The 16031-nt window shown below is 33.3% G+C and overlaps 1 protein-coding gene across 1 annotated transcript; it reads left to right on the plus strand.

The window, feature by feature from the left end:
• On the plus strand, positions 1–5780 carry LOC114300793 (splicing factor-like protein 1). Its single transcript, XM_028245660.2, has 2 exons — positions 1–4140; positions 5425–5780. Exon 1 carries the CDS (start codon positions 1689–1691, stop codon positions 4101–4103), a length of 2415 nt encoding a protein of 804 aa, XP_028101461.1. The 5' UTR covers positions 1–1688; the 3' UTR covers positions 4104–4140; positions 5425–5780.
• The last annotated feature ends 10251 nt before the right edge of the window (positions 5781–16031 follow it).

Consider the following 16031-nt stretch of genomic DNA (forward strand, 5'->3'; position numbering starts at 1 on the left):
GTATTAAAAAAGTTTAAAAAACTTATTTTTTTAGAAAGTTCCCAAAACATCTCTCAACTGTGTCTATCTGTCACTCCTCACACTACTACTTTCTCTTAGATCTGGAAGTTTTGCTATGGTAGGAGTTGAGGAGGGATTGATAGTTATATAGAAAGCTGAAGAAGGAGATCACGGTGGTGGGATTAGGAGATCTGGAAGTTTTACTATGGTAGGAGTTGAGGAGGGATTGATAGTTATATAGAAAGCTGAAGAAGGAGATCACGGGAGTGGGATTAGGAGGAGGTTATGGTTGGTAGTAGTGAAAAGGGTGTATTTTTATCCTCAGTGATAATTTATTTGAATGACATAGTAGTAATTTTAAAAAAGTGATTTGAATTGAGATAAGTCTATTTGGTTTGAAATTTTCAAATGCAAAATCTGAGTTTTTTATTTTTGTATTTTTAGTAAACATTTTAATTAATTTCTTTAATTTTTAGATGCACCTAAAAAGAAAAAAAAAACTATTTATAAGTCTTATTAGGGAGACCTATAATTCATATAGTCCTACTAAAAAACTTATGTTCTCATAAGTCCTGTGGGAAGTTTGTTAACACATTTACCCTCAATATTAGTTGTTAATGTCATAAATAATAGTAAAATCATATATAGAAAATTGAATACTACCATAGATCATATCTATATAAACGTAACGTAACGTGACACCTACATAAACGTAACGTGACACCTATGATCTATGGTAACATGCAATTTCCTTTATAAATTGCAAGTTACCATAGATCATATTTACATAAACGTAACGTAATGTAACACCTACATAAAAGTAACGTAACGTGACACCTACATAAACGTAACGTGACACATCTATGGTAACATTCAATTAGGAAATTGAAAGTTGTCATAGATCATATTTATATGAAACGTACCGTGACACCAACATAAACCAGCAACATTTTCACATTCAATTTAAAAAAATAAAAACTCATTAAGTTTGCGAAACGTAACGCGACACGTTACGTTACGTTTATGTAAGTGTCACGTTACGTTACGTTTATGTAGGTATCACGTTACGTTACGTTACGTTACGTTTACGTAGGATCTTGTGGAATACATTCATATCTAAATAGAACTAGAGACTTTAAAAAAAATTACACAAGACTTAACCTACCATAAATGTCTGAAAAATGATTTATAAATAAGTCTCCCAAAATAAAAATATTTTAAAAATGTACTAAATAAAAATATACAAAAATTCAAGGGACAATTACAAAAAAAAACTGATATTAGTAATTACAAAATGATTGAAGTCCAAGTAATTTATGTATTAAATTGTGTAAATAAGTCTTTTATTTTCATCATTTTATAATTATTTTATATTGATATCATTTTTCTTTCATTACCCAAAATTCAATATATTTTTGTTTCTTTTTTTTATTGAATTAAAAAAAACATTCTAAAAATATTACATAAAAAAATTAAAAGCACAAAACGAAATAAATTTGGAAAACATAATAGTAATAATTTGAGAAAAAAAATAATAATATAAAGATAAGAATGCGAGTTGAGAAGATGAAGATCAATAGCGTGCAAAGATAGAAGCTACCCCGATATAATAAAGAAAGAGTGTTAAAAACTCTCTCTCTCTCTCTCTCTCTTACTCTCTCTGTTCTTGAAAACTAAACCAAACATCCATGGATTCACTGCATCCAAACCCTCCTCCTCTTCTCTCCGAAACCCTACCTCCCGAACCTCCTCATCCTCTCTCCTTCTCCTCCTCAGAAACCCTAGCTTATCCTCCTCCGCCTCCACCATCCTCCGATCCAAACCCTCCTCCTCAACCCCCTCCCGAAACCCTAGCTCCCCCGAATTTTCAAACCCTAGCATCTTCAGACGATCCGATCCCGATTCCCCCCTCCGAACCCGATTTGCCGATTCCGAATCCATTGCCCGAAGACCAAAGCCAGAAGCAAGAGCTTCAGAGGCAATTGTTGTCTGAGAATGGTAGTAGTACGGACAGGGACGGTTCGGGAGGCGAGGAGGAGACGAATCGCCGCCGCCGCCGCCGGAGTCGGTGGGACCCTCCGGCTGACGGTGAGGTTCAGAATGGGGAGGCGAAGAAGAGGAAGTCGAGGTGGGCTGATGATGAGCCGAAGCCGGTGTTTCAGTTGCCGGATTTCATGAAGGATTTCGCTGGAGGTATGGATATTGACCCTGAAATTCAAGCTTTGAATGCTAGGCTTCTTGAAATTAGTCGAATGTTGCAATCGGGTTTGCCATTAGATGATCGTCCCGAAGGCGCTAGATCGCCTTCTCCGGAACCTATATATGATAACATAGGAATTCGAATAAACACTAGAGAGTATAGAGCTCGCGAAAGGCTTAATAGAGAGAGACAAGAGATAATTTCGCAAATTATAAAACGAAACCCTGCGTTCAAGCCGCCTGCAGATTATAGGCCACCGAAGCTTCAGAAGAAGCTATATATACCAATGAAAGAATACCCGGGTTATAATTTTATCGGTCTTATAATTGGACCGAGAGGGAATACACAGAAGAGGATGGAGAAAGAGACTGGTGCGAAAATTGTAATTCGGGGTAAAGGGTCAATTAAGGAAGGTAGGTTGGGACAAAAGCGGGATTTGAAGTTTGATCCTGCGGAGAATGAAGACTTGCATGTTTTGGTTGAGGCTGAGACGCAGGAGTCACTTGATGCTGCAGCGGGAATGGTAGAGATGCTTTTGCATCCTGTAGATGAAGGATTGAACGAGCATAAGAGGCAGCAGCTTCGGGAACTTGCTGCTTTGAATGGTACGATAAGGGAAGATGAGTATTGTAGGTTGTGTGGTGAGCCTGGTCATAGGCAGTATGCTTGTCCATCTCGTATGTCAACTTTTAAGAGTGAAGTTTTGTGTAAGATTTGTGGGGATGGTGGGCACCCAACTATTGATTGCCCTGTGAAAGGGACTGTGGGAAAGAAAATGGATGATGAGTATCAGAATTTCTTGGCAGAATTAGGTGGGACAGGCCCTGAATCTCTTACCAAGCAAAACCCAGCATTGGCTATTATGGGTTCCAACAGTTCAGGAAGCAACCCACCTTGGGCCAGCAGTGGCGGTGCTGGAAGTACTGGGAACTCGTCACATCCGGGACTGGGCAGCAATTTAACTAAGGTTGGAAAGGAAATAGATGATACGAACTTGTATATTGGGTACTTGCCACCGACTCTTGATGATGATGCTCTGATCAGATTGTTTTCACCTTTTGGTGAAATAGCAATGGCTAAGGTTATTAAGGATCGGGTGACTGGATTGAGCAAAGGTTATGGTTTTGTAAAGTATTCTGATGTCAATCAGGCAAATCAAGCCACTAGTAGTATGAATGGTTATCGCCTAGATGGGAGAGTAATAGCAGTAAGAGTTGCAGGTAAGCCGCCCCAACCCGTTGTACCCCCTGGACCTCCTGCTCCACCAATGTCTACTTACCTTCCTCCCAATCAGGCAGTTGGTGGATACCCATCTCAACAAAATACATCAGGTGGCTCTCTTGGGAGTATGCCACCTGGCAGCTACATGGGTCCCCCTGTTCCTTGGGGCCCACAGGCTCCTCCTCCTCCGCCTTATGCTCCTTACACCCCTCCTGTTCCTGGATCAAATATGTACAACCCAGTCCAAGGTCAACCTATGCCCCCTTACAACATACCATATCCCCAACCACCTCAAGCTGCTATCTCTGGTTCTGTGTCTCAGAGCATGCCTTCAAGTGAAGCCCAACAAAACTACATCACTGGGGTGCAATCTCAGAGTAATGCGTCTGTAGCCTCTGCACAGTCTGGAGCTAATAATATCTATGGAAATTCAATGATGGGGATGCCACCAAACTCTCAACCTACATACCATCCATCTTCCTTAGGTTATCCTTCTTATTATGCTGTAGCTCCTCCTCCTCCACCTGGGTCTCATTCAACAGCAGATCAACAGAACTTTGCAAGTGAATCGTGGGCTTCTAAGCCACCTGCTCCACCATCCATTTCATCGGCAGAACAAAGTCAGCAAGCAAGTTATGGTGTGGATCCTGAGTATGAGAAGTTCATGGCCGAGATGAAATAACACTGTTCCAGTGACTACGATGTTTTCATGTTAATAAGTAAGTGCTCTCAATAGTCAACATTGTTCTTCATTGGTTTGGTCAAAATTTCAAATTATAAAATTATCACTTTCAAACCTGATAGATCCATTTTCTGGAAAGGAAAACCATTAACTGCAACTTTGTAATGTCATTGTTAATGTGACCTAGGAATATGCACAGGAGCTGTATTTAGTAGATTAGTTTGTATTTTATATAGAGTGTCCGGTATCACCTAAAGTTCAGAGGTGGGACAAACAAACCTGTACACATGAAAATGTATTTCTTTAAAGACTGCTGATCAAGTTGCAAGGAAAGGGATTGGAGAGAAAAACTGCAATGATGTAGTCTTATTTGGATCAATAATATACAGTTCAATTACATATCTTCTTATTAGTATTTGCATGGATCAAGCTGGTGTTTTACTCTTTTTCTTTTTTCCTTTTTTAACAGCAATACCATTGCTTTAATTTTGATCAATCTTTTTTTGACCAAAACTGGGAAATAGCTACCTTAATGAAGATTTTAACCGTAGGCAACCAAATTTTGGTTGTTAGTTTCCATATTTTTTTGGTGGGGAGGGCAGTGTTCCTTGAAATTAATATGTTCATTTTGCTTAAGAGGAGTCTTCAGAATTAACGGCATCTAAACACTGGTAAAGTTTATAAGGTTTTAAACCTTCTTTTTATCCTAGCAGTTTTTGGTAAGTTCAAATCGTGGATCGAATCTTGAATCGTTTTGCTAAAATAATGAGTCGTATCAAATCGTGAATTGTAAGATTCAGCTTATTTAATGTAATATATAATTCTATATATTTATATACATAACAAAGTACATACAATGTTTAAAATAAAATAAATTATTAATATGACTAAATTATATATATGTATATATATATAAAATCATGTATATCAATGCAACTAATTAATCTCTTTTATATACCTTCAAAGTTTGGTGAAAGCGGTGTTGTTTCATGCCATTATGTAAACAAAAATAGAAATAAAATTGAATCGTAGTGAATCATGTGAATCGTAATGAATTGCAATGAATCGTACGATCCACTCAATTTCCGATTCAATAGAACTATTTGAATCGTTTTTATTGAAACTTGTATCGAATCGTATGAATCGAATCATCGTACGATTCTAACAAGCACGAGCTTAACATAATTCAATTACATGGAGACTCACGAAAGCTTCCTGGACCTTTGCATCACTACTATAAATAGTTTCCACCTTTTCCCCACTGTAATAGCTGTGTTTGTGATTTATCTGATTTGTTAACCATGATCATACTCTTTGGCAGGCATGAGGTTTTCTTGGAGCTCTTGTCAGCCTGTTTTGTTACATGTTGCTATGACTTCAACTTGTTGGAAGTTTCAGACTCACATCTTTTATCTTGCTGTGCTGTTGTCACAATTGCAGAGACTTTTTACCGAATTTCAGATTTTCTATAACTGTAATGGAGAAGCTATGTGTTACTCCTTTCTGCAGGTCATATGGACTACATCTGGTGCCAATCATGGTCCACCTGGAAAGCATCTTCTTACTTGCAATTTTCAAGTGCTGGTTGTGTTTGAACTTTATTGACTACATGGTTTCTGTCGGTTTTGTGCTGTAATGATTCATTAGATACAATTTTAATGTCCCATTTTCTTTGTCTTTTTTGTCTTTAATTTATTTTTTCTGTCAATGGTGACTTTTTTTTGCATTGTGAGGCCTGGATGATATGTTCATTCCAAACCTGTCTGAAGCCTGGGTTATAAATGCTCCCTTTATCTAGGGAGTGGAAGTTATCCACGCCACACGTTAGTTGATGAGCATTGGTATGTGCAATTAATTATCTAATATTGGTATTTTTTTACTTATATGACAAACTAATATGGTCCTGTTTTGGATATATCTTGGTTCTGCTTATTTTCTTCTTTTAAGTCTGATGTGCTTTTTTCAGTTTGTCTCGGCAGGTTGTTGAGCACATCATATGTTGATGACCACTGGCACATCCAGTGTCAAATTTTGGCTTTCATTAATTTTGATCTATCTTGCGAGTTGGATTTTCTTCTATTTGTATTTACTCCTTTATGGTTTTCTCTTTTTTTTTTTTTCTTTTTTTTGGTGCAACAAACACAATTTCTAATGTGGAGTTTTCCTCATGTGACTTGCAGAATCTATGGGTCTGTGTTTGCTATATGTTTTGGTGTCATATGGAATAGGTTTGGGCTTTGAATTCTATACGCCTTGTACATTATTTTGATGTCACGAGCCATCATCGTATCTTGCAAATTTACTGTTTCTCATGCCCATTTTGTGATATATTGGAATTTTGTGATATGCTGTTTTCTGAAATTCTATTTTAATTTTGTAACTAGTACCTTTACTTTGAGACCTTCAGCGGGTAATATATGAGCCTCATTGGTATCCTTATCCTTCTGTTACATTGGACCATGAGTGTTTTGTATCTGCTTTGCATATCTACATTCCAGTTAAGATCATGATCATTCATCACAATTTAGGAATTTTTTTAGAAGAAGAACCGCATCTTCTTGTTAGGGTCAAAGTGAGCTTTAATATTGATTTGTTGAGCATCGATTTTGTTCACGGCGGAGTTTATTCAGTTGATGCAAAATTTTACCTAGAACCCACGGCCATACACAAGTTTTTTTTTTTTTTTTTTTTTTTTCCTTATTTGATAATCAAAAGAAGTAAATATGTTGAAGTGCTTTTCCAGGCACAACGGTCTATTCGTCAAAGCTGCAAGCATTACACAGGATGAGATAGCCTACATTGCATCCTTTTGCTTCTCATACAGGGTACGGTTATTAGTTTTTGAAAAATGCTTGATACCCTCAAAATGGGTAACTCTCATGACTGGCAATTAATTGGTGATTACTCATTATGTATTTTTTTTCCCCCCTCTTTCTCATAGGTTCGTGGGGGTCTGTAGCACTTCTGGTAGTCATTGATGCTTATGATAATGTCTCTCCAATGGTTGCTGTTGCTTTGTTTTTTTTTTTTTTTTTGACACATAAGATGCATCATAATATTAAGGAAAGGGCAAGAATGAGTACATCATCACAATACAACATTACAACTAAGGATTGAAATAAATATTGCATAATCCAATTACTGTCGTGGAAATTTTTTTCTAGGAAAAAAAAGTTTGTACAAAACGTTTTGCACGTTGAAATCAGTATTGTATTAATGGTGGTGGTGGGGGATTGAAATAAATATTGCATAATCCAAGTACTATCATGGAAATTTTTTTCTAGAAAAAACAAAAAGTTTGTACAAAACGTTTTGCAAGTTGAAATTAGTATTGTATTAATGGTGGTGGTGGGGTAGTGGTAGTGGTGGTGACGGTAATAGTATGATGGTATTGTTAAGATTTTAATTTGAAAAATATTTTTTACTATGCAAAATTGAAAGAAAATTTTTACCCAAATAAGTTAGTTTTCAATTTGTTGTGCTAAATACTAGAACAACAATATTAGGTAGGTCAAAATTTTGTGCTTCAAATGACTCAAATCACTCAAAATGACGTCGTTTTGAATGTAAAATTACGTCGTTTTGACAGATTTAAGCTATTTAAACTACAAATTTTTGAACTACCAAACATTTTCCATACTAGAACATATTTTTCTCTTAAATAAGTCTACTTGATGGATGGAGATTCCTAGCAATGAGATGCCCATTCCTCATGTTTTAATTCCTCATTGAATGAGCAATGATTTGGCTGACATTATGACTATTTATATAGGAATTAATGCCCATGTATCATGAATGCAAGCATGTTGAATTTTGTGTCTTGGCATATCAATAACAATAAGCCCTCAAAATGGTCTCAAACCTTTTCTACTTTCTTTTTCGTGTTGTCGTAAGTATTATAATTCATTGCCTTTTTTTGACTAGGAAATTATTAAGAGTGGCACTCTTCTTACTCTCTTTTTCACCAAATTTATTTTATATTTTGTTCTTATTTTATGTAACTTTATTGCAAAAAATAAAATTGCCTCTCTTAAGAGATGAAAAAAAGAGATCTATAGTTTAGGTCAGTTAAAGTAGTTGCCAAAATGTAAAAAGTTTTACGCTCTGTTTTTTTGGGTAGATAATATTTTTTAAGAAATATTTTGTGCTTTTTGTCATTTGAGATAAAGGAAAACAAATTTATTTAGGTAAAAAATATTTTTTAATTTTCAAATGTAAAAATATTTTTTAAACTAAAATCTTGTCAATATTACATACTTCCACAATCACCATCACCTCCTCTTCCATTACCACCCTCACCTGCACCACTAACACCAGTACTAATATATTAATTTTAAAGACAATATATATATATATATATATATATATATTTTGTAAAAAACTTTTTTAGTTAGAAAGTATTTTGAGTTGAAACAAACAGAGCATTATTGTAAATTTGTCTAACAAAAACCAAAGGATAATTGTGTATTTAATTAAAAAGTCACTATAAATTATCACATCACCTTTTCTATTTTTTGACACTTTTTTTGCATAAAAAATTAAAATTTTAATTAAAATAGCCAATTTTCAAACAAAGTATTAGTTAAAAAGTGAGTGAGAATAACATCATCCATTATTACGCAGAGTTTTTTTGGATTCCAGTGTCACTACTACAGCAGTGACTGTTGTGAGATCCGTGGGACTCATTTCGGATTTTATTTTGATAATTCAAATCGTTAAAATTTTAAAAAATATTAAGAACAATATACCTATAAAAAATCAAGTTAATCGGATATTAATAACCTCTTTATCAAATAACATTTGTATTTAATTTGATACATATATATATATTCATTTTTTTAATATAAAGATGTGATTTGATGAACAAGTTATTGATATCTGATCAATTTGATTTTTTACAGGTATATTGTTCTCGATGTTTTCTAAAATTTTAACGGTTTGAATTATCAAAATAGGACCCAAAATAAGCCTCACGAATTACACAACAGTTACCGTTGTGCTTCACGCACAACAGTGACACTAGATCCGTTTTTTTTTAGGGAGGGGTAGAGTTAAAAAGAATCATAATTAAAATAATGATTATGAATTAATTATCTGTTTAACACTGCAAAATACTAAAATTGTATACAAGTAGAAAAACATTTGGTTATTTGAATTTGAGTTTACTTGAATTATTTGAATTTGTGCATGTCGGTCGACCGTCTAGTGTAACACTTGTTTATCGAGATTGTCACCTTTATCGACTGCGACTATCACATTTTTGCCAAATGACCGACCGAAAACCTGATAATCTAAAACCCGAATCATTCAGACAAACTCAAATTCGAGTTATGTAGCATTATTGATATAAGAAAATGTCTTGTAGCTCAAATTTTGTGGCTCAAAAGTGACTCAAATGGCCAAAACGTTATTCTGTACTCAAAATGACGTCGTTTTGGCCATTTAAGTCACTTTTGAACCACAAAATTTAAGTTATGTAGCATTGTCGATTGATATAAATAATGCCTATTATGGTTACATTTCCGCTCTGTCAACTGAATAACAGCCCCGAATAGCCCGAATGAGCTGGATGGGTTTGGAGGAAAGTTTGCTACAGTTGCCCCAAAAGTGATTGTGTTTCACACTCTACCAAAGCCCATTTCAGACTGTTAGGTTTGTATTTTAAGATAAATTTAAAAAAAAAAAAATGAAAAGTAAGTTTAGAAATTTTTTTGATTTGTTTGATTGTATATTTTGAAAAGAGTAAATTACGAATACACTCTCTGAGATTTGCTTAAATTACATATTGCCTCTTGTGGTTTGAAAATTATAAATATCCCCTTGTTATAATTTTTTATTTAACATAATTAACTAAAAAAATAAAATTCATAATTGTTCTCCTATATAAGAATAAAATTATCTAAATTATTAATTGAAACATACTTTTAACATCATTAAAAATTGTTAATTGACTTGATGATTTATTAATAAAATAAGTAATTTGTTATGAAATTAAAAATCTCAAGGGTGAAATGAAATTTCTAGAACCACGTGGGGTAATTTGTATTTTAATAAAACCTCAAGGGATGTTTGTAATTTACCCTTTTGAAAATAGTTTTGGAATTTGAAAGTTTGAGATGATTTGATATTTTGTTGTAGTTGAGTAAATATGTATGAGAGAAAAAATGATTAAAAATGAGAGATGAGAAATTGATTGATGTGTAATAGAAAGACAAATAATTTTAAATTTTTTTTGTGAAAGTTTGTAACCAAACATATTTTTAAATTTTTTTTAAAACATACAAACGGCTCTCAAACTGTCCGCAGACTCTTCTCTCTCAAACTACAAACTCAGGCCTCGTTTGACAACAGGTTGGTTTAGTCAAAAAGTCAAAAAGTTATTAAAAAAGTTAAAAAGTCAACAACCTATATCAAAAAGTCAAATATTCTCTTTTCTCTCTACTTTTTGCACATCTTTTCGTAAAAAGTCAAAAAGTCATCCCAAACATACTAGTTTTTTTTAGCTCATATTTTAGCCAAATAGTCAAAAAGTTACTAAATTAGCTTGTTCCTAAACGAGACCTCAGAAGCATTTTGGCAACAAGTTAAAAAAAGCAATTTTTTGTTTTTTTAGTTTTTTTAGTCAAAAAATACAGTTTTTTTACCCAAAAGTGTAACAACTCGAAAATTCAAATTGTCCCTTAAATTTTATACTAGTATTATGATTGTATGTGATAATATATTATTAAATAAATAATAATAAATATAAAATCTAATTTGGCATTGGATTATCAAATGTGGGATTAATTAGGAATTATTATTTGGGGTTAAATTAATAGAAATATGAAATTATAATACTAGTTGGGCCAAATTAAAATTAAAGATAGTAAATAAATAAATATAAAAGTAAGAATAAATAAATAATAATATTGATAATAATAATAATAGGTGTTGTAGTAAAATAGTTAATTAATTTACTGTTAATATACGATAAAGTATAATTTAATTAGGGATTACTTTATTTATATAATTATATTAAAAAATTAGATCAAAGTATAATTAACTTAAATATTTATTAAAAATAAGTATGAATCTATATAACTAATGGACGAATATGTGGAGGATACGCTGGCCACGTATGATCTTAAACCATCTCCAACGGTGAACCAAACCTGGCATCAAATTTAAAATTTGGTGAAAAAGTCACTTTTTTAAGCTCCAACGTTTTCACCAAATCGATATCAAATCCAGAATTCAGCAAAAATGGTACCAAACTGAGTGCAGGCGAAGCATTTCACCAAAACACTGTTCCTAACCGTTGGGATGAGACGAACGGGTCGACCATCCGGTTGACCAACCGGTTAACCAACCGGTCGCCCCAGAGAAAGTTCAGACAGTTCACAAAAAGGTTGAAACCAGTCCAAAAAAAAAAAAAAAAAATTTTTTGCCTAGGTGGTCGACCACCCGGTCGACCGGCCGGTTGACCACCAAAAGTTGAAAAAGTTCAAAAAAAAAGGTTCAAACCGGTAAAAAAAAAAAAAAATTGCCGTTACCGGTCGACCGGCCGGTCAACCAACCGGTCGCCCAGCACAAATTTGATGAAACGGATTTGATGTTGAACCGTTGGAGCGCGAAGTATCAAATTAAAGAAATGACCCATTTTTGACTCAGATTTGGTGAAACATTTGGTACACCGTTGGAGATGCTCTTACCTCCTTATAAATAGGGAAGAGTGATCAACCCAGGGGAAATAGAAAGGAGTGATCAACTCAAGGGAAAGAAAGAAATAGAGAAATGAAGGAAAATAGAGGAAAGAGCAGGGAAAGAAAGGAAAAAAAAAATAATGACAGTCGAGAGGATCTTTGATAGTGGAAAGAAAGAGTGAAGTATTAAAGTTAAGATGAGTTATATTATACCTTGAGTCACTATAATATATTTTACGTATGTTTTGACTTACCATAATTTATTTTATAAAAGTTATGTTTTATAAATTATTATAAGTTATATTAATATTCCAACTACGTAGATTATTTTCTGAATCCTATTTGCTTAAAATGAAACTCATGAATATATTTGTTTAACTTTTAATGATTATTTGACTATGACCTTATATACAAATATATTTTGTACGTAACCATTGGCTTTTGTTTGGTCACTTTGTAACTCTCTGTCTGTCATGGATCCATTGACCTCTATTTTGTGCAGAGCAAAGTGTTGTATGGAGCTAAGTGCTACACTGTTGTAGGAGCCTCCTCTAGAGTTCATACGAGTGCACTTCTTGAATCCGTACCTTTGTTCTGACTATCACTCATGTGACCTCTGTTCTGTTTTGTTCGATACCGTGGTTATGGTTATTTATTTACATAATCTCAGTTTTGTTACTTAAATGATTATTTGTTCAGATTAAGTTATTTTAAATATTTCAGTTACATAACTATCCATGGTTATTTTGTGTCTCTTATACTCTTGATATAATATTTCTCACTCTGTCATGTGCTTATAACTGTTTACCAATTTTCAGAAAAACAATACAATTCAGAAATAACTTTTAGGAAGTCTTAGACGCGGGGCTGCGAAATAAACACACACAACACGTTTATGATATTTTTATATGTAAATATTGGTCTTTTTTGTTAATAAATTTTGTAATAAAAATAAAAACTCCGATGATTATTTTGATACCCTCACTTGAATATTCTTTCCGTTTGCACTTATTAATTTATTTAAGAATTGGCCAGAGGTAACCTCCGTTACTGGTTATCACGATACTTAACCCTTGGGTACGAGGAGCGGATCGTGACAAAAAGAACCCAGCATTTTGCCAAAAAAATGACCAAAAAATATCAAAGAGTCAAAAAGTCAACTTTTTACTAACTTTCCAAAACACTCCACAATTGCTCTCTCACTAATGCCACCGAATCACTCTCTCTTCTCTTATTTTCTCTCTCTCTTTCTTCAAACGGCTTTCTCTCCGACCACTAGCATCTAGTTCCATCGCACCACCACAAGCCCCTTGTTTTTTCTACATCTGATTTCCCTTCCCTTTCGGGTCTCAAAATCATGAACCCTCTCACTAACAATTTCAGTCCATGCATGATTCAAAGATTTCGGTGTGTTTGTAGAGTAGTTTTTGAGATAAAAAAGTGCGAAAACTTGTTTGGTTTGCCTTTTTTCATAAATGGTTTTGAAAAATTATTTTGGGGAGAGAGTTTTAAAAAAAGTGATTGATTTAATGTGCATGAGAGAGAGAGAGTAATTTTGGAAAGTAGGTAAACAAACAAAATTTTGAGACTTTTTTTGGAAAAATTTGTTTGGTTTGATTACTCTTGAAAATTTGTTTGTAGAGAATTTTTCCCAAAAATTTTCTGAAAAACATACTGAGTTGTTCATGAATAAGCTCGGCTCGGTTCATTTAGTAATTATATAATAAATATATTATTTATATATTAAATAATATAAATAATATTTAAAAAAATTATCAAACTAGTTGGTTTGGGATGTCCTAAAAAAGTGCACTTTTTGACTTATTGGTGGGTTTGAGTTGAGTTTGGGTTGGGTTTGATGTGATGTGTTAGAGAGGTGATGTGATTTAAATAAGATGATGTGACTTAAATAAGATAGTGACTTTTTGACTTTTTGGCTTATTTAGTACATGCCAAACTAACCCGTCGAGCCGAACTCAAGTTTTATTAATATTAATAAGTCGAGTCGAGCTTGAGCCTAGTTCCTTATTAAGTCGAGTTAGAGTTTAATAAACGAGCTCGATAAGTAAACGAGTCGAACTCGAACTCAACAAAACTTAGCTTGATTCGGTTCGTTTGTAGTCCTAGGGAAGTGAGAAAGAGAGTTTGATGCGCGGGAGTCTTTTTTGGATTTGTTCGGTGCCACGTCATTCGGTCTATTGGGAGGAGGTTCCCTTTGTGACTAATGATAAGGATTTTAAATGTTTTATTAATATTTTTATTAAATATTTTATATAGGTATGGAAATTATATAGGCCTTTTTAGAAAAGTGAGTTAAAAGTGACTTTCTAACTTTTAACTCATTTTTGGTCATATAATCTCTTACATTTTTTATACGTTTTTTTTAAAAAAAAAGTCAAAAAAATTTAAAAGACTAACTTTTAACCATCTTCTCAAAACATCCCATAATGTGAGTCCCACACTCACAGACATTTGATGAAAATATTAATAAAATATTTAGAGTCTTAACATTTGTTTTCTTGTGTACCAATCTTTTTCATTTGGTTAATCGCAAATAAATCATGTTTATTATTATTATTATTTGGGAATTTTTTTTAAGGACTCTAATATTAAGATTTTATAGGATAAAAGACATATAATATTTTCATAGTAATTAAAGTCTCTCAATATTTTCACAGGAAAAATTCAACTAAGAGAAAATTTACCTGACTCGGAGAAATTTCAATTTTCATAGAGAAATTTTGAAATTTCTATGAGTCAGGCAAAATTTCTCTTAGTCAAATTTTCTCTATGAAAATGTTGAGGGACCTTAGCTAATATAAAAAAAAAAAAAAAAAAATCTTAAAACTCTCTTACTACACAAAGTTAGAGAGGCACATTTCACTAATTTTCCATACTCCCTCCGTCTAAAAATATTAATCCATTATTTCATTTTTTATTATTTCAAAATATTAGTTCATTTTCAAAAATCAAGAACTAAAATAATATAAATTTCTTATTTTGTCATTCTTTTAAATTCATTAACAATACAAAAAGTATAATTATGATAATTTATATTATTTAAAAAATATATTATTTATCAATAAATAATTTTAAAATTTTAACATTTTTAAAGTGTAATAATTATCGGTTCTGTTAGGTAGCCCAAATGACTTCCGGCTCGAATAGCTCGAGGTGCCAAAACGACGTCGTTTTGGCACCTTCTTTTTTTTTTTTTTTTCAGAACTCAAAGGAGAGAAGAGCGGAGGAGGGAGAAGATGAAGAAAGAAAAAGAAGAGAAACAGAGGAGGAAAAAGAGCATGGGAACACAAACAAACACTTTGTGAATCTGGCATTATTGATTGAAAAGATAAGATTCATGGCATTATTGATTGAAAAGAAGACCAGGGAACAGAGAGAGAGAGAGAGAGAGAGAGAAGAGAGAGAGATACAGATCTGTGCTGTGTGTATACACACAGATCTGTGTGTGTATACATACACACAGGTGGCGTCGGTGGCTCGAGGAGTTTGTGATCGATGGTGATGGCGGCACCGGTGGTTTGCGATGGTGATTCGGACTCTCTCTCTGTCTCTGATCCCCCCTCCCTCTTTCTTCTCTTCCACCCATCCACCCACCTCTGCCTTCCCCTTCTCTTCTTCTCTCTTCCTCTGTCTCCTTTTGCTGTCTGTTTCATTGAGAGAAAATAGAGAAAAAAGAGAAAAAGAAAAAGAAAAAAAAAAATGAAACCCAAAATTTTGAGCCACATTCAAGCCAAGCATTTCGGGCCTCAAACATTACTCAATAATTGTATTATAAAAAAAATTAAATTTCTCTAAAAAAAAAACCAGCAATGGTTGAGGGCCACAATTTTTGTGGCTCAAATAGTTTGAAATTGCCAAAACGACGTCGTTTTGAGTACAAAACAACTTTAAAATTGTCAAAACAACGTCGTTTTAATAATTTTAAACCATTTAAACCATAAAAATTGTGACCCTCAAACATTTAAAAAAAAAAAACCATTATTTTAAAACAGAGTATTATTATTGCCATTGATGGGTTACATCTTGAATAAAGAACTGTGCTTCTCTTATTTTGGGATCAAGACAAATATTTATAGGTCCCTTTCTGTCCTTCTTTGGGATCAAGACAAAAAAAACCATTATTTTAGTCATATTGAAGCGAAAGGTGAACAGATCCCTCAGATTTTAGGTCCCCTTACTGTCGTTCTTTGTCCCTTTTTTTTGTTAAAAAAATAAAAATTTAAGG

Source organism: Camellia sinensis, chromosome 11, assembly GCF_055761805.1.
Source record: "Camellia sinensis isolate YWXY chromosome 11, ASM5576180v1, whole genome shotgun sequence".
NCBI lineage: Eukaryota > Viridiplantae > Streptophyta > Magnoliopsida > Ericales > Theaceae > Camellia > Camellia sinensis.